Here is a 19,489-nt window from a genome sequence, read left to right on the forward strand (position 1 = left end):
ATCAAGTCCCGCATCCGGCTCCCTGCATGGAGCCTGCTTCTCCCTCTGCCTGTGTCTCTGCCTCTCTCTCTCTCTCTCTGTATCTCTCATGAATAAATAAATAAAATCTTTTAAAAAAATTTTCACACTTGCAATACGGGTATGGGAACTATGCAAAGAGTTCACCCAGACTCTCCAGTTGTTAACATTTGGCTTTATTATATTCTCTTCTGTGTGTGCATGTATGTGTGTATGTATCCCGCCCCTGCCAGCATCATTTGAGAGTGACTTGCATTCATCATACCCCTTTACCTGGGAATACTTCAGTGAGTATCTCCTAAGAAGGGGATTCTTTTATTTTTTTTAAAGATTTTAAATTTATTTATTCATGAGAGACACAGGCAGGGGAAGAACCAGGCTTCCTACAAGGAGCCTGGTGTAGGATTCCATCCCAGACCCCAGGAGCATGCCCTGAGCCAAAGGCAGACACTCAACTGCTGAGCCACCCAGGTGTCCCAAGAAGGAGATTCTTTTCCATATCCATTGTATCAAAATCAGAAAAATTTAACATTGATTTAATACTGTTATCTAATTTGTAATCCATATTCAAGTTTGCCAGTGATCCCAATAAGGTCCTTATAGAAATTTTTTTTTTCTGGTCCACCAGCCAGTCCTAGGTTATCATGTTTCTTTAATCTGTGTGTGTGTGTGTGTGTGTGTGTGTGTGTGTGTGTGTGTATGTGTGTATGGTTAAAAAAACATAAAAATTACCATTCTAGCTGTTTGAAATATGTAGTTGAGAGGCATTAGGTACATTCTAAGTACATTCACATTGTTGTGCAACCATCACCACCACTCATCTCCAGGATTTTTTCTTCCCCCACAACTGAAATTCTGTACCCATTGACACTAACTCCCCGATTTCTTCTCTCAGCCACCGGACACTCACTATTCTACTCTGTCTCATGAATTTCACTAGTCTAGGCGCCTCCTGTAGATGAAATCATGAAGTCCTTTTCTGACTGGCTTATTTCTCTTAGCATAATGTCCTTAAGCTTCATCCATCTGGTAGCATCTGTCAGAATTTTCTTCCTTTTTAAGGCTGAATAATATTCCATTGCACAGAGAGACCACATTTTGCTTATCTATTCACCATTGATGAGCATTGAGTCATTTCTACTTTTTGCCCATCGTGAAGAGTGCTGCTGTGAGCGTTGGTGCACGTTTGTGTATGTGTGTATGTTTTCACCTTTTAAAAAATATTTTATTTATTTATTCACAGGAGACACAGAGAGAGGGAGGCAGAGACACAGGCAGAGGGAGAAGCAGGCTCCATGCAGGGAGCTTGATGTGGGACTCGATCCCAGAACTCTGGGATCATGCCCTGAGCTGACAGCAGATGCTCAACCACTGAGCCACCCAGGCGTCTCAGTCACCTCACTGTGGTTTTGATCTGCATCTCCCTGATGACTAGCTTTGTTGAACGTCTTTTTTTTTTTTTTTAAGATTTTATTTATTAATGAGAGACACAGAGAGAGAGAGAGAGAGAGGCAGAGACACAGGCAGAGGGAGAAGCAGGCTCCATGCAGGGAGCCCAACATGGGACTTGATCCCAGGTCTCCAGGATCAGGTCCTGGGCTGAAGGCGGTGCTAAACTGCTAAGTCCCCCGGGCTGCCCTGTTGAACATCTTTTCATGTGCTTTCTGGACATTCATATATATGTCTTTTTTGGAGAAATGGTTATTTAGATATTTTGCCCATTTATATGGCTTGCAAATATTTTTTCACATCCTGTGAGTTATCTTTTCATTTTCTTGATATTTTCAAAACACAAATGTTACTTTGCGAAGTTTATTTTTTCTAGTTTCTCATGCTTTTGGCATTATAATTGAGAAGCCATTGCCTAATCTGAGGTCATGAGGATTTACACCTGTGCTTTATTCTAAGAGTTTTATAGTTTTCGCTCTTATGTTTAGGTCTCTAATCCACTTGGAGTTAATTTTGGATGTGGTGTGAGGTAAGGGTGCAGCTTTCTTCCTCTGCATGTGGCCGTCCAGTTGTTCTAGCACTATGTTAAGACTGGTCTTTCCTTGCTGAAATTCATTGGCACCCTTGTTGAAAATCAGTATTCTTAAACATATGTGTTTATTTCTGGATTCTCAGTTCTGTCTCATGGATATAAATGTCTATCCTTCTGCCACCGCCACAGTCTTGATGACTTTAGTTTTGTAGTTAAGTTTTGGAATCCGGAAGTATTATCAAGTTTTGTTCTTCATTTTCAAGATTGTTTTGCCTTTTCAGGGACTCTTGCATTTCGATGTGAATTTTAAGATCAGCATGTCGATTTCTGCAAGGAAAGAAGGTTTTGATAAAGATTGTTCAATTTGTATTACCATTACCGTAATGGAGTATTACCATCTTAATATGAATTCTGATCCAGGAACGTGAAATGCCTTTCCTTTTACTTAGAGCTTTTAGAATTTCTCTTAATGATGTTTTATAGTTTTCATTGTACAAGTGTTATACTTTTCTTTTTTGTGTGTGTGTGTGTGTGTTATACTTTTCTTGTTAAATTTATTCTTAAGTATTTTATTCTTTTTAATGCTATTTATAGATGAGATTGTTTCCTTTAATTTATTTTGAGTGTTCATTAGTACTTGAACTGTTTTTACTTACAACACTTTTGATACATAATGGGTTTTTTTCTTTACACCAACCAATTCTCTGGACACCAACTGGTTGTTCTACAATTCTGTTCAGTTCTAAGCCTTACTACCTGGGGTTGGTGTCAGACTCCGTGGGTTTAAGGGCTCAGTCCCACAAGATTGCCCTCATATCAGATGCCGATTGCAAATATTGGTTACCCAGGTCACCCACATTTATGTCCAATTTAGCTACAAATGGGTTCCTACACCTTCCCACCAGGTTAACTTGCTGGAACTGCACAGAGAATGGAGGAAAACTTATTATTACCAGTTTACTATAAAGGATATAACTCAGGAACAACCAAATGGAAGGAGGTGCATTAGGCAAGGTGGAGGTCAAGGAAGCTTCCCTGCTCTCTCCAGGGCTCCCATTGTCCCAGCACAGTGAAGTATTTACCAAAGCTCTCCAACCCAATTTAGGGGTTTTGATGGAGGTTTTATTACGCAGGCATGATGAAATCACTGGCTGTTGATGATCAACTTAATCTCTAGCCCCTCTTCTCTCCTTGGAGGTTGGGGAAGTAAAGCTGAAAGTCCCACATCTCTAATCATGCCCTAATCTCCCTGTCAATTAGACCCCATTTTGAAGCTTCCTAGGGGCCCCCAGTCCTGGTCTTCTTATTAGCATAAAAAAGCCACGCATCATTTCAGAGATTCCAAGGGTTTTAGAATCGGATGAGTCAGGAAACAGGGATAGACACTGAATATCTATTTTTTAATTGTATCATAGTTGAAAAATAATTGATTTTTTAAAAAGATTTATTTATTTATTAGAGAGAGAGAGAGCACTTGAGTGCACACATACCCATGTGTGTGGGGAGGGGCAGAGGGAGAAAACCCCAAGCAGGCTTTGTATTGAGTGCAAAGCCCAACATTGGGCTCTATCACTACCCATGAGGTGATGACCTAGGCTGAAACCAAGGGTTGGACGCTTAACCAGCTGGACCATGCGGGCACCCTACAATTAATTTTTGTGTATTGGTCTTATTTCCAGGAACATTACTGAACTCCTTTTATTAACTAATAGTTTATTTATGGATGCTTTAGGATTTTCTATATGAAAGATCATGTTTTCTGCAAATAGAGATAGTTTAACTTCTTTCTTCCCAGTTTGGATTTCATTCATTCATTTATTCTCTTGCCCTGCCTGGCAACATTGCCCTCCCATACAACGTCAAGTAGAAGTAGTAAAAGCAGGGATACCTGGCTGGGTCAGTCAGTTAAGTGTCTGACTCTTGATTTTGACTCAGGTCATGATGTCAGGGTTGTGGGATAGAGCCCTGCAATGGGCTCCATGCTCAATGGGGAACCTGCTTAAGATCCTCTCTCTCCCTCTGCTTCTGCCCCTATCCCAACCCCGCCCTGCTCATTTGCTCTCTTGCACATATACTCTCTCTCTCTCTCTCAAATCAGTCAATCAATCTTAAAAAAGAAAAGGTAGTAGTAAAAGCAGATATCTTTATCTTGTTCCTAATCTTTGTCTTGTTCCTCTGTCATTCACCAGTAAATATGATGTTAGGCGTGGGCTTTTCTTGGATGCTCATTATCAGCTTGAAGAAATTCTATTCCTGGTTGAGTTTTTTTTTTTTTTATCCTGAAAGTGTGTTGGGTTTTATTAAATGCTTTTTATGCATCTATTGAGATGTTTTTAATCTCTTTTAACAGGAACTGTTCTGTGGCTTTTGTTTTTCACAACACTGACATTTTTGGAGAGTTCAGGCCAGTTCCTTGGTGCTCCCTCATGATTACCTTCAAGTTATGGATTTTCTTTTTAAGATTTATTTATTTATTTTTAAAGAAGGTTTTATTTATTTATTTATTCATGAGAGACACAGAGAGAGAAAGAGGGAGGGAGAGAGAGAGAGAGAGAGGCAGAGACACAGGCAGAGGGAGAAGCAGGCTCCATGCAGGGAGCCTGATGTGGGACTCGATCCCGGGACTCCCTGGGCTGATGGCAGGGACTAAACCACTGAGCCACCCAGGGATCCCCTTAAGATTTATTTATTTATTTGAGAGAGAGTGCACATGCATGTGTATGCACGCATGAGTGGGGGAGGGGGAGATGGAGAGAGAGAATCTCAAGCATACTCCCAGCTGAGTGCAGAGCCTGATGTGGGGCCCCATCTCATGACCCAGAGATCATGACCTGAGTGGAAATCAAGAGTTGGATACTCAATTATCCAGTTATCCATAACCCCTCAAGTTACGGATTTTTTTTAAAAGATTTTATTTATTTATTCATAGAGACACACACAGAGAGAGGCAGAGGCACAGGCAGAGAGAGAAGCAGGCTCCATGCAGGGAGCCTGATGTGGGACTCAATCCAAGGTCCCCAGGATCAAACCCCGGGCTGCAGGCAGTGCTAAACTGCTGCGCCACCAGGGCTGCCCAAGTTATGGATTTTTGACGGGAATATCATAGAAATGATGTTGTGCCCTTCTTAATGTATCTGAACAGGAGATGTATGATGTTAATTTTTCCCATCACTGGCAATAATAACTTCAGCCCTCTCACTAAGGTAGTGCCTGCAGGCTTATCCATCAGAAAGTTACAATTTTTCTTTTATTTTAAAGATTTTATTTATTTGAGAGAGATCAAGAATGAGAGAGAGCACAAGCAGGGAGAGGGACAAAGGGAAAGGGAGAAGCAGACTCCCCGTTGAGCAGGGAGCCCACGAGGGGCTCAGTCTCAGAACCCTGGGATCATGACCTGAGCCGAAGGCAGATGCTTAACCAACTGAGCCACTCTCTTGCCCCCATTTTTCCCTTTTGTAATCAGGATATTTATGAGTAAGCAATTTGTGGGGTGGCTCCTTTGAAACTGAATATTCTGTTCCTCATCAGACTTTCACGTATGACTTGTAACACCCACTGGTGATTTGGTTGTTGCTGTGATGGTTGCTAAGTGGTGACTTTCTGGCCCTTCACAGTTCCTTTTACTTTTACTAGTTGGTGGACATGTTAATTTTGAGGGCACCTGTTAGACATCAAAGTAGAGATGTGAGTGGGAAGTGTGGAGTTCAAGGAAATTGGGGTTGCAGATTTGGATGGAGTTATCGATCATCTATGGAAGGTCAAAGGCATTCCTTGTTGGTCACACAGGGTATCATCAGGTTTGGGCTCTGGGGACATGTGCCAGAGATTAAACCCTGATGCTGGCTGGTTCACTAGGGTACCATGGCTCCCTGGACACTGAGACTGGGGCCCCTGTATTATGGGATCTGGGTTCTGTGGGAGGAAATTACCCTGCTCCATTCAAAGCCCTTACCACTTAACCTGGCATTCGAGGCCCTTCTTGAGCAGCAGTAACCTTATACTTTGCCCCTATGCTTGCTGTGCCTTTCTCTGCCACAGCTTGGAGAACTGCTCAGCTTTCAAAGCCTAGTTCAACTATTGTCTTCTCTGTGCAGTTCTTACTCCTTCCCCCACCAAACTCACTCATTCAGGAAATAATCCTTTTTTTTTTTTTTTTTTTTAAGATTTTATTTTTAAGTAATCTCTATGCCTAATGTGGGGCTCGAACTTACCACCCTGTGATCGAGAGTCACATGCCTGAGCCAGCCAGGAAATAATAGTTTTGAAGCTCTCTTCTGTGCTAGGCACAGAGGCTGGTGAAAAAACTCGATTCCTGCCCTCTGGGAGCCCACTGTCTCCTGGTAGGGACAGATATTCCCTTATCTGCCCATGATCACATCAGTGACAGCAGCAAAGAAAGACAAGCGAGGTGGCTCTCACGCTCCAAGCTAGAGCAGGGGGTTTTGCACCAACCTCGCCTGGCCCAGTACTTTGGGAGGGTTTCCCTGGGAACTGCCAGCTGGCCTGAGGGCTGAGGAAGGAGGACTTATTAGCTGCATTAGTTGGGAGCCATGGCACCCGGTGCAAAGGCCTGAGGTGAGGCTGGAGAGCAGAGCCCAGAATGGGATCCCATTGGAGGTGTAGCTGGGCAGGGGCCTCGCAAGCCCTCGCAAGCCCTCGCAAGCCAAGGGCAAGAGGTTGCGTTTTCTCCTGCTGGTTCTGGGCAGGCCTCAAAGGCCTCTGAGCAGAGGGTGACTTCTGGAGCAGGTGGAGGCAGGACTTTTGTAAATTCCCTCTGGCTGCTGTGGGAGGGACAGTGGGGGCCACACTGATTTTTCAGATCAGCAAGATTCCCAAGCACAGGAGACACCACCTCATTCTCCAGTGGTGGTGGTAGGAACAACTTCTCAGTTGGGCTGTGGATCCTCGGCAGCCTTACCTGTGCTGGCATTCACGTTGTTCCTGGCTGGCAGGCCACTGGTGGCCATAGCTTTGTCCTGCTGTCCTGGCTCTAAGGCCTTTGAGCCCAGTGCTGCTCCCAGTTGCAGCCTGGCCTTCTCTCTCTGCTCTTAGGCCATGGGGCGAGGGATGCACAAATTTGGGAACTCATGCCCTTGGAGGAACAGGGGTCCAGAAGGGCCTCCTCCTGCTCTAGGATGTGCAGCCTTGAGGGTGGTTCGCAGGGACCCAGAGTTGGCACAGTGGCTCGGGCTCCCCAGCACCCTGCAACCTGCATTTCTCCCTCCTGACCCTTGCTGTTCCCCAAGGACTGGGCTTTGGAAATGCAGCTTCTCTGGGAAGCTGCTGTTAGTCTTTTCCTACACTGACAAATGCCTGCTTGATAGAAGTACAGGGAATGGGAAATTATCTTACTCATATTTTGGTTTGTACTGCTTAATTGGAATCTAGTTCTGAGAAACATAAATCCAGATCATGCAATAATCTACAAGATGGTTGGGTACTTACAAGATGTAATCCAATTCTGCGAGACTAAAGAGACATAACTGAAAGCAGCGAATGATTAAGTGGATCCTGGGTGGGTACAAAGGAAGAGCCAGAGAGGACATTTTTGGTGGGCACTGGGCACTCACCTGGGTATGGGGAGGTGCTTGTGGACCACTCCTAGTTTAAATTAGAGGGTGAACATTGGTATTGTGGTCATGCAGGAATGTCCTTATTCTCAAGAGTTGCCTTGTGTGTTTGCGGGGGGGAAGTATGGTGTATGCAGCTAGCTTTCAGATGCCTCTGGGGGAGGTAGAGAATGTTTATATGTGCCTGTGAGGGTTGATGCCAATATGGGAAAATGTTGATGGTTGGTGATTCTGGGTAAAGGATGTGGTGTTCATCATACTCTTCTCTCAACTGGTGGGGGGTTCCTTCACTGTGGTGTCAGTAAGGCTGGTCATGGAGGCCCAGATTCTGCACATCAGATGCTTCTCTCTCTGTGCTCTGCTGCAGGGAGGGCCAGAGCCCTACCAGAGACCCTCATCAAGGCCCCTCCCCTGCCATAGCAGGAACACTCAGGCCTTGGGGGGTAAGGGTCCTCTCTCTTTCCCTGAGGTGCATCAGGAGTAGAGTTGGGCTGCAAGCTGGCTCGTGGCCCTCAAGTCCAGCCTGGCTACCTCCAGCATTCACTAACCTCTGTCTGGCTCGGTGCCCAAGGCAACTTGAAACCTCTTCATTTTCTCTTCTGGTCCTGCCCCCTCCTCCGCACCCCCAGCCAGGTCTCAGGTAGAGGTAGGTCCAGAAAGGCACCAGCCCCAGGTCAGAGTTGCCTGTGGTCAGCGGGTGCTCAGTTGCCATTAACACGATCCAGAGGGGAGGTTCAGGCTGCTCTGAGCGTAAGTCCGCTCACCCGTAGAAGAAGAAAGTCTTCTGGGAAGGCACTTCTGTGCATCCCCTTAGCCTGAGGTCACTGCATCTTAGCGGGGTGGGGCCAAGGGAGGAGACCAGGTGTCTGAAGCTCAGCTTGGCCCAAGAACTTTCTGAAAGGTCTGTTCGTACCACTGGGCGTTGGTGCTGAACGTCCTTATGCCTAGAACGCACTTTCCCCAGGCTCACCGTCCCCCAAAGCAGGTTAGTACCCACTGTACTTCTGGGTTCAATCAGAGTGCTCCTGCCAGACTGCGTGTGACGGTGCTGTCAGTTTCCTGCAAACTCCTTGCGTTGCATCTTCTTTTCTGCTACCTGTAGTAGTACACTTGAACTCACATAGGCCTTGTTTGGCGTGTCTCTCCTCCACCTGAGTTCTGTGAACAACTGCCAGGCTCTGGCCTGGTGGAGCAGGTGCTCAGGGAGTGTGCTGAGTGCAAGTGTCAGGGGGAGGCAGCTGCAGGGAGAATGGAGCACCCCATCCTGGGAGCAGTGCAGGCAGAGCCTGGGTCTGGGTTGTGGGCCAGGGCAGCGCAGCTTGGCTTCCATACAATTATGAATTAAATGTCTGTTTCTCATGGGAGGCAGGTTAAGGTGGCTGTTTACGCATTTCTCAGGTCAGGGAGCTGGGGTCTGTGGGAGGAAATGTCCCTGCCCAGGGGTGACAAGCTAGGTTGTGCCAGAGCTGGAATTAGTTTATATGCAAGTCGGCCTGTCTCCAAAGAGCTGCCACCTGGAAGGGGGTCAGGCTCAGTCTCCCCAGGTGTCCACTCCGCCCACCTCACAGCCTGGCCCATCCCACTGCAAGAACACCATGAGCCCTTGGTACGCGTTACCTCATTTATTCTCACAACATGCCTGTGAGGTAGGGAGGGGCAGGGACTGTCCCCGTTTTACAGAGGAGGAAGTTGAGGCACACAGAGGTCGAGTGACTTGCCCAAGGTCACAGACGGCGGCCAAGCTGGAATGGGGCCCCAGAGCAGGCCCTCTGTTCACCCGGGGCCCCTGCAGCAAGTGGCAGACACGAGGACGTCTCCAGTGCCATCGTTGTCTCCACGGCAGAGAGCTACCCTCGTGTACTGGGCTTGCTGTGGGCTGGGCCTCCCCCTCCCCCCACTCGTCCCCCACCCTGCAGGCCCGGGCCACTGCAGCTCAGGGCTCATGCCACCCCGGGAGTGGGGGTGGGGGCCGGGGGAGAGAAGGATGATTGGGGTAAAAAAAAACACCCCAAGAAACCCAACAGAACAGAAAACTCAGAGGCGGGGCAGATGGGCCCACAGCAAGGGGCAGGTGGGAGACCAAAAAAAGGCCGCTTACACACAAGGTATATATTTTTACACACACTTGTACACACACCTAGATATAGTACATGTAAAAATATATGCTATTCACACACCCGCCTCCTGCCAGGTGCCCCGAGAGCCAGCGGCGGCGCTGGGGGGCATGGGTGAGCAGATGGGCGTTTGTTAAATATACACTCTAAGGTCTATGTGCATATGTACACATCCATACAGACACAGCTGCCTGCCCCTTGGGTGCTGTACACAGGTTTGGCCAGGGACAGATGACCCCTGGAAAGTGGGGTCCCTCTCTTGAGTGTCCCCTGCAAGTCACTCTGAGTTGAACATTTTACTGAAGGAAAAGGGGGCTGGAGAGAAGAAAGAGGCGTGAGTCTGGAGTGTGGTCACTGTGGCTTTTATCTCATTGTCCTCCCCCCCCCCCCAAGACTTGCCCCTCCTCCCCTTCTGGGAGAGGCCAGCCCCCCCACCCTGGCCCACCCAGCCCGAGGCTGCAGCTTCTGCTACGGTGGGGGTGGGGGAGGCCTGTGCGAGCACTTGGGGCAGGGCTGTGTGTCCAGTGCTCTGTCCTCGGGGCTGGTGGTCACACGCGGGGCTGAGGGCCGGCAAGCCGGCCGCTGGATGGTGGCCCCTGTGTGAGCTCTGAGGGGAAAAAAGAACGTAAGAATGAAAACTGCAAGGTCAGAGCGGGGTAGCGGGAGGAGGAGGAAGGACATGGCAGGGGCCCAAGGCTGTCCTCGGAGGGTCCTCGTCTTGTAAACAAGCTAGTGCGAGTTCTCGTCAGATAGAACAAGTAAAAAGACCGCAGTCTGGAGGCTGGGCCGGGAGTTGCTGAGGTCCGTCTACCTAGTCCAACACGGCCAGCGAGAGGGGGGCACAAAGTTTTATCGTTTTGTGTTTTTGTTGACTTTTTTTTTTTTTTTTTGTATGAAGTCTTCATAACCTAAAGCTGGGAGGGACCCAAAAAAGCCAAATTGTGAGCCCTTGGATGCATCAATTGGAAAGTTGGCTCAGGGTCTCTGGACAGAATAACCATCCTAAAGGTTGAGAAAATGGTGTTCCGTTCACATTTAGTTTGTGTGGTTGTTTTTTTTTTTTTAATGATTTAAAATTGTTTGCTTCCCGCTTCCTGGTCTCAGAGTCGGGTCTGGGCCTCGGGGACATAAATCTCGATGCTGTCCGCACTCTCTGTGGCTGAGTTCTGCCGCACGGAAGCCGCCCGCTTGGCCGCCAGGAGTCTCTTGCGGGCCTCCTGACGCTGCTTGTCCCCTGCGTCGGAGGCCTTGTCGCGGCTCACTGCCGGCTTGGATTTAGCTGGCTTCTTTGGGACCGGAGGGGGTGGTTTCTTCTCTTCCTTTAGTGAGACAGTGAGGAGGGAAGAAAAATAAAATCAAGGTGCACCTTTTGTGTGGCGCTACCACCCGCTGTGTGCTGGCAGCCGGAGCCTCCACCCCAGCCTCCCCACATCGGGCACAAGCAACACACATTTGGAATCAAAAAGCCACAAGAAGCAATGATAGTGGGAATAGCACAAGGCATAGGAGCAAAAAGCAAGCTTAGAATCCAAGAATGTTCTAGCAGGAAGGGATGGACAGAACACCTGTTCCCACCCCTGCTTTGAACCACTGGGAGCCTGAGTCATATGGCTCAAGCTGGGATTTAATAAGTTCAGGGCTTTGGACTCCCAGGCCACATTTCACATGCTGTTCTAGGGGATCAGAACTCACAAGGGCCATAGTCCAGTAACCAATAACCACATTTTACATAAGGGATCCCGCGCCTCATGTTAGAGGCTGGCCCTAGGAGGACTGTTTTTCTGCCTCCAAAGTCCCAACAGCCACATCTGTACAAGTGCTCAGGGCTGTGGGCATGTGTCTCCTAGGAGCCCCACTTCTGGACATGCAGGGCAGGATGGCATGCTTCTGGGGGCAGCGTCGACTGCACAGAGCGAGCGGCATGCTGGACGAGAGCCGAGCGTGGACCCCGCGCACTGATGAACGTGAGCCCCCAGCTCAAAGACGACACACGGAGAAGGGAGCCAAGCAGCACTGACCGATGTGGGCAGCGTTAGTGCCGACCAGGAATTTGTCCCTGGACTTCCCCTCCGCACTGCTCCATGCTCACCTTCCTCTTCTCGGGGGTTTCCACCAGCTGCCAGCTGTTGGCCTTGAGGTGGTAGAGTTCATCAAACTTCATGCTGATGTCCTCAATGGACAGCTGTAGCAGGTCCCAGAACCCTGCCAGGTCCTGGGCTGTCGGACGTGGATTGGCTTCAGGGTTCTGCAGGGGCATACGGGGATCAGTGGGGCGTGCAAGGTGGAGGTTGGTCCTGGGCCCCACCCCCAAGTATGGGCTTGTGGCCCTGCCAGCCCCAGCTGGGGTCTCTGCAGGCCGAGTCTCCCTCCCCCATTCCCAGGACCAGTCTCTGTAGGAGGGAATGAAGCCAGGTCCTGGTCACTGCCAGCCCTGATGGTGTAGAGCTCTGGGAGAGACACAGTCCCATCCTGAGAACACAGGACCGACCACTGTAGGGCCATGAGGAGGAAGGCCTTCACGTTCCTAATGTATGCCGGGTGGAAAGCTGTTCTCATTTTACAAAAGTTCCTGGCCATGGTCTCCCAGTGAGGCGGGGAGAAGCCAGGATCACTGCCAGGTGGTTATGATTACAGAATCCACAAGGTTTCTGCCCGCCCCCGTCTGTTCTCTGACAACACAGTGCTCATGGTGACTGCCTCAGCTAAGGGCCAAACCCTTGCAAGGGCCTGGAGACCAACACTCGCCCTCATCCTCCAGGAGCACACTGTCCCTGGCTAGCCAGAGAAGGGGAGGCTTCCACAGGAACAGCTGCTCTCCTAAGAGGTGAGGCTGAAAGAGTGGGAAACCGGCAAGCCCAGGGGTGGTGAGTCTTGGTTCTCACCTGTGTTCTTGGAGCATGTTTAATATAAATCAATCAGTGCTGATTTTTAAGTTTCACGTGGCTCCTTTCATATAGGCTTCACTTTTCTATCTGAAGACGTACCAGAGATTTGGAAGGACCATTCCTGGCCCTTGTGCTAGGCATGGGCACGCATCACCAGCACCTTCTCCGTGTTAGGGAGGAGGGCACAGCCAGCTGGGCATCTGGCAGATAGCGAAAGGCTGGAAGCCCCTTGGTGGAGGAAGAAGAATCACTCACCAGGTTTTGCTCACAGAGGCCCCGGAACTGCTGGAATTTCTGGGACATGAGTAGCTGGGCACTGCCCACAGCACTGAGGACTTTTCCTAAGACTGAGAAAGAGAAGGTGAAGGGAGATTGAGCAGAACATAGGGTTTGCTGCGGTAGAAGGCAGGATCAGGGCCAGGACTTTTATCATCCCCATGCAGCACCTCAGGTGACTTTGGTGAGCGGCATGTGGCCTTCATTTTATGTATATTTTAATCTGCTGTCATGAAAAATGCAAATGATATAAAGTTGAGCCTCATCCCCTATTTCCTAAGGATATTTTATGGCACTAGATTTCAAAATTGAGTTTAAATGAAAAAAATTTCCAGGAAAACATGAATTATCATAAAATCAAGAAGAAACAGAAAATCTTATTAGACCAAAGCTGTTTTTAAAAAAAACTGAAGAGGGCAGCCCAGGTGGCTCGGTGATTTAGTACCGCCTTCAGCCCGGGGCCGGATCCTGGAGTCCCGGGATCAAGTCCCACATCAGGCTCCCTGCATGGAGCCTGCTTCTCCCTCTGCCTGTGTCTCTGCCTCTCTCTCTCTCTCTGTGTCTCTCATGAATAAATAAATAAAAAATCTTAAAAATAAATAAATATTTTTAAAAATCTGAAGAAGTTAAAAGTTTTCTCAGAAAAAAAGAACCAAGCTAAACTATGTAGTTTTATAGGTGACATTTTGCAAAAGCCTTCAAGGAACAGAAAATCCCAGTATTATATATCCAGTCTGTTCCGGAGAGTAAATAAACATAGGAAATGACACCACTAATTTCAGAAGCCCTGAGAACAGATAAGGACCTGCCAAGAATATAAATATAAAAGTCTCATAAAATATAAGCAAATAGAATCCAACAGGAGAGTTAGTCATGAAGTGCTCAGCCCAGGAATAGTGGATCTTTTAGTGTGACTACTGGTTTTAATGTTGTGGCTTAAAGACAGTACTATTCCTCAACCACTGCAGAATCACTGCAAAGCAAAAGAGAGTAAAGAAGAAATCGAAATCCAACTGTCTTCTGATAGAACTCCACAGCACTGGGTGTGAAGGAAGCTGCCTGTAGCCTCACAAAGAGGACTGTAAGGACTGCATGTCTGGATGAACCAGATTACTGGGGAGAAGCCAGTAATCTCTTATATGAAATAAAAAGGGGGACTGGACTGCAGCAAGAGCTTTCCTAAATCAGGTTCAGCCCCAAGGGACCGGGAGGTCGGGGGCAGCTTTGTATCATAAGCAGCCCTGTCATTGCCAGGGGAGAGGACCAGGCTGTAGAGGGCACCCATCCCTGTGTCTTAGGAACTCCTGCCAGCCTGGGGCACAGGTCTGGCCCCACTCCTACAGTGATCTACTTATAAGAGCTCATCAAGGAAGAATTTTGCTTCATTAAGAAAGCAGTAATTAAAAAGGAGCAAAAGAGATTACGGGAACAGCAAATGGCACATGAACATTCACCAGAAAGTTGTTGCTAGAAAAAGATGAAAAACCATGAACTTGTCAACCAGTAGTTCAAGGCAGGAATGGAGGTGCTCTAAAAAGTGATGTAAGGAAATAAAACCAGAGCTCTGGAACTAGTGCAAGAGAAAAATCAGGCCATCACAGAAACAAGGGTCACTCTAGAATTAGCACAAAGAATAAAGCTCACTGCCAGCCAGTGAGGACTAGGAGAATAGGAGAGAAAGGCTCCTGGTGCAAAACAATTCAACTGCTTGATAACAAATCAAGACATCGTTTTATTTTTTATTTTTATTTATTTTAAAAGGTTTTATTTATTTATTCACAGGAGACACAGAGAGAGAGAGAGGCAGAGACGCAGAGGGAGAAACAGGCCCCATGCAGGGAGCCTGACACGGGACACAATCCCGGGTCTCCAGGATCAGGCCCTGGGCTGAAGGTGGCGCTAAATCACTGAGCCACCCAGGCTGCCCAAGACATCTTTTTAAATGAAGAGCTAAGCTGCTGGAAATAAAATGAGCCTCTCCCGATCCCCTTCTCAAGGCAGGCAGTGGAGACATTTGGTCTAGAGTAGAGTAGGAATAAAAGGGAAAGTCTCTTCTGAGACTTCCCAACCATAAGACTGCACTTGGGCACCTCATTTTTAATAAATAAAATCAGCAACTAAATATAAAATAGAGGAGACTTATCAAAGAAGAAAGGGGCTGAGAGACATGAAGAGTAGGCCTCAGGGTATAACCAGTCAACTCTACAGGAAGAGAGCAGACAGAATGGAAGAGATCATGATTTAGAACTTTCCAGAAATGGCTAATGACAGCTGACCCTTAGGAAGCCAAATGAATCTCGAGCAAATTCAGACAGTAAGACAGAAGACACAGAGAATCTCTTAAAAAAACAGCCAAAGGGCATGGAAAAGATTAAAGGCAATCTTTCTGCTAAAGAAATGCATTCAAGAGCAACTTTCTCACCTACAACAGAGAGAGATTGAGTTTCTCTGGGTATAGTATCTGTCATTCCAGAATGAGTGTGAATGGGCAAAGATAGTCTATTCAGGAGAGTGCAGGGAAAACTACCTACGTGCAGAAGAATGAAGTTGGACCCTTAAGAATGAATTGAAGAGCTAAAACTATAAACCTCTTAGATAAAAACAGCCAATCTTCACGACTGTGGATTGGGCAGTAGTTTAAGACACCAAAAGCACAGGCAACAAAAGATAACTTTGGCTTTAGTAAAACGGAAATCTTTTATTATCAAAGGATAGATACTATGAAGGAAGTGGAATGACAATGCACAGAACGGGGAAAACTACTTGCAGATTACATATCTAACAAAGGGTTAATATCCAGACATGATAAAGAATTCCTACAACCCAATAACAAAAAGATAATCCAATTTAAAAAAGAGCAATGAGCAGAGCAAACATTTCTCCAAAGATACACAAATGGTCAGTAAGCATCCTCAACATCATTAGCCATTAGGAAACTGTAAATCAAAACCACGAGATACCAGTTCACACCCATTAGGATGGCTGTTATAAAACAACCAAAACATAAAAGTTGGCGAAGATGGAGGGAAACTAGAATCTTTGTGCTTTGCTGATGGGAATGTGAAATGGCACAGCTGCTGTGGTCTGGCGGTTCCTCAAAAAAGTTAAATATCCGGGCAGCCCTGGTGGCTCAGTGGTTTAGCACCACCTTTGGCCCAGGGCCTGATCCTGGAGACCCAGGATCGAGTCCCACATCGGGCTCCCTTCATGGAGCCTGCTTCTCCCTCTGCCTGTGTCTCTGCCTCTCTGTGTCTCTTGTGAATAAATAAATAAAATCTTAAAAAAAAAAATTTAAACATCCAATTACCATTTAACTAAAAAATTCCACTCCTAGGTATATACCCCCAAAGAACTGAAAGCAGAGATTAAACAGATTACCTGGATGTCAATATTCATAGTGGCATTATCCATAGTAGTCAAAGGTGGAAGCAACCCAAGTGCTCATCAATAGACGAATGGATAAAATGGTAATATACATATAGTGGAATATTATTCAGCTACAACAAAGGAATGAAGTTCTGATATATATAAACTATCATCTTTAAAAACAAAAATAAGGGGACCCCTGGGTGGCTCAGCGGTTGAGCGCCTGCCTTCAGCCCAGGGCATGATCCTGGAGTCCTGGGATCGAGTCCCACATCAGGCTCTCAGCATGGAGCCTGCTTCTCCCTCTGCCTGTGTCTCTGCGTCTCTCTCTCTCTCTCTCTCTCTCTCTCTCTCTGTGTCTCTCATGAATAAATAAATAAAATAAAAAATGTTCGACAATGTCATCAGGGAGATGCAGATCAAAACCACAGTGAGGTGACTGGGACACCTGGGTAGCTCAGTGGTTGAGTGTCTGCCCTTGGCTCAGGGTGTGACCCTGGAGTCCCAGGATCGAGTCCCACACTGGGCTCCCCACAGGGAGCCTGCTTCTCCCTCTGCCTGTGTCTCTGCTTCTCTCTCATGAATAAATAAACCTTTAAAAAAATACAAAGGACAGGCTGAAAAAAATATGAGCTCAGTATCCAATTTAAGACATGAGTGAAGGAACAATAAAATAAACCCAAAGAGAGAAGAAACTTCATAAAGTAATAAACCAATGTATAATAGAGGATTAATAAAATTAACAAGCTCTGGCAGCCCCGGTGGCGCCGTGGTTTAGTGCCACCTGCAGCCCAGGGCGTGATCCTGGAGACCCTGGATGAGTCCCAGGTCAGGCTCTCTGCATGGTGCCTCCTTCTCCCTCTGCCTGTGTCTCTGCCTCTCTCTCTCTCTCTCTCTCTGTGTGTGTGTCTCTATGAATAAATAAAGTCTTAAAAAAATAAATAAAAATTAACAAACTCTGCCAGACCGATCAAAATAAAAAGGAGACAGGTACAAACAAAAAATTACAAGTGGATTACAAGTGGAAGAAGAACCATATGACATAACCATAGTAGAAAAGATACATATTTTTTACGATATTTTATTTTTAAGTAATCTCTACACCCAACATGGGGCTTGTACTCATGACCCCGAGATCAAGAGTCACACACTCCACCAACTGAGCCAGCTAGGTGCCCATGGAAAAGATATTTTTTAAAAGTTCTATGAAAGAGTAAAATAAAAGATAATTTTGTTCTTAAAAAACCAAATGAGTAGAGGAAACATCTCATTTTACAAGGCTAGATAACCTTGATACTGAAACAATAAACACGAGAAGGGTGAATTATCTTCCAGCTTTTCATGGACAAAGGCAAAATTATTAAGTCAAATATTATCAAATCAAGTCCGGCAATATATACTAATATGATAATGTATCATTATTCATCTGGGTTTATTCTGGTAATACAAGACTGATTCAACATTAGAATTTTCTAATTCTATCCATGAAAAACTAGTTAGTAGCAGACAAACCAAACCCTCCCACTAAGACCAAGTGAAAAAACAAATACAAAAAAAACCAAAACAAAACCTCAGAAAATCTCAAAGCATTAAAAAATTACCAAAGCAACCTGAATCTGAGAGGCTAAGATCCCAGTGAGAAGGGAAACAATATTCAGGTGAATCTGATACTCTGCATTGCTTGTACCCTATGGTATCTCCCAACTTAGAAGCAGCACAAGGCTGAGAAGCTGAGCAGAACCTGAGCCAGTGTCATGGGGATAAGGAAACCAAATTGAAGTCCAGAGAGTGCATTAAGCTAAGCAATGCTTCCAGTAGTCTTATGGAGTGGGAGAGATGAAAATTGGAGTGGGAAAGATGAAAATTGGTCTGCCAAGTAGGAGGGGCTTGGAACATACCACAGGCTATCTCTGGGATTCCCTGGAGAGTGCACAGTAGGAGAATAAACAGAAATAGATTGTCTCAAAACACTCAGCTCTGAAAGAGTTCAATCCCATCCTGGATTCAGTTGGTCTGGCCAACTGAACAAAACATATACAGTTTTTGGCACTGAATAAAAATTACCAAGCAGAGCAGAGAAAGGACCAAATGATTGCACAGCAAAAGAGAGAAAACAGAAAAAAGAAAAAGACCCACATGGGATGTAGGTACTAGAGTTATTGGGCAAGGGTGTTAAATAACCGAATATGTCCAAGGAAATATGTGACAAGATGAATCAAATGGAAACTCTAGAATTAAAAAATATAGTAAATGAAATTAGGACTTTCAAAGAGCTGGATTTAATACATTAATTACAGCTGAACTATGAAATAATCCAGCAGGAAATATCCAGACTAAGGTCCCAGAGGAGGAAAATAAAAGGGAAAATACAGAAAAGAAGATGAAGAAACTTAAAACATGGCAGTCTAACGGATATGTCATGGGCACCCACAGCAGAGAAGAAATAAGATGGAGCAAAAATCTGAGGAAATAATGGCCAGGAGTTTTCTGAAACTGATGGAATTTATGAAAACCCAAGATTCAAGAAACTCTGAACATCAAGCTGGACAAATAAAAGGAAAACCACACTGAGGTATCACAGTAAACCTGGTAAAACTACAATACAAGGAGAAAATCCTAAAAGCAGACAGAGGGGAGAAACCAATGATTCTTCAAAGGAGCAGCAGGAAGACTGACAGATGACTAATAGGCTGGGAATCAGAACATAATCAAAGACAAAGTACTGAAAGAAGATCAATACCAACCCACAATTAGCAGAAATACTATTCAAAACTAGGAAGGGACAAATATGGACATTTTAAGACAAGTAACTGCATTAAAAAAATACTGAGCAGAGTACTTTAGGCTTTGACTTTAGTTCTTTTTTAAAAATATATATATACTTTCTAAAGATTAGAGAAAGTATGTGCAAGTGGGGAGAGGGGCAGAGGGAGAGAGACTCCCTGAGCAGTGGACACTGCTGCAGAACTCCATCCCAGGACCCTCGACCACAACCTAAGCCAAAATCAAGAGTCGGATGCTGAACCAAGTCACCCAGGTGCGCCCTTTGCTTTAGTTCCTTAGGAAGAAAAATCCTAAGTAGAAGCACAAAAATAAAGGAGTGAAGAGTAATAGGAAGGGTTAAAAAAACACACACACACACACAAAGTGAATATTCATTGTAATATTGATTGTATAAAACAAGAATAAAGTCTTACAGCAGTTAGACTATTTATAGAAGCATTAACACTTCACAGCAATAGTATGCAAGTCAGGAAGGGACAAAAAGTGTTCTAAGGT

General features: G+C 46.0%; 1 protein-coding gene and 1 long non-coding RNA gene across 14 annotated transcripts in view; one reads left to right on the top strand and one right to left on the bottom strand.

The window, feature by feature from the left end:
- Nucleotides 1–19,489, top strand: part of LOC112928193 (uncharacterized) — a 152,177-nt gene that overhangs the window by 38,710 nt on the left and 93,978 nt on the right. The window contains exon 3 of one of the 3 annotated variants that reach the window (XR_003236713.2): nt 11,531–11,704. The exons of the other annotated variants lie outside the window; for them this stretch is intronic. This is a non-coding gene — a long non-coding RNA (uncharacterized lncRNA). Of the gene's footprint in view, nt 1–11,530; nt 11,705–19,489 lie in introns of those variants that run through there. 3 annotated transcript variants of the gene reach the window in all.
- DLGAP4 (DLG associated protein 4) overlaps nt 9,177–19,489 on the bottom strand; it is a 193,415-nt gene continuing 183,102 nt past the window's right edge. For 8 of the 11 annotated variants that reach the window (XM_072735980.1, XM_072735978.1, XM_072735979.1 and 5 more), the window contains 3 exons: nt 12,824–12,915; nt 11,773–11,928; nt 9,177–11,002 (listed from right to left, as the gene is read on the bottom strand). In XM_072735980.1, coding sequence (XP_072592081.1) covers nt 10,784–11,002; nt 11,773–11,928; nt 12,824–12,915 — 467 coding nt within the window. In that variant the 3' untranslated portion in view covers nt 9,177–10,783. Of the gene's footprint in view, nt 11,003–11,701; nt 11,929–12,823; nt 12,916–19,489 lie in introns of all 11 variants that reach the window. The other 3 variants (XM_072735983.1, XM_072735981.1, XM_072735982.1) reach the window with 1 other exon arrangement.

Source organism: Vulpes vulpes, chromosome 14, assembly GCF_048418805.1.
Source record: "Vulpes vulpes isolate BD-2025 chromosome 14, VulVul3, whole genome shotgun sequence".
Taxonomy (NCBI): Eukaryota; Metazoa; Chordata; class Mammalia; order Carnivora; family Canidae; genus Vulpes; species Vulpes vulpes.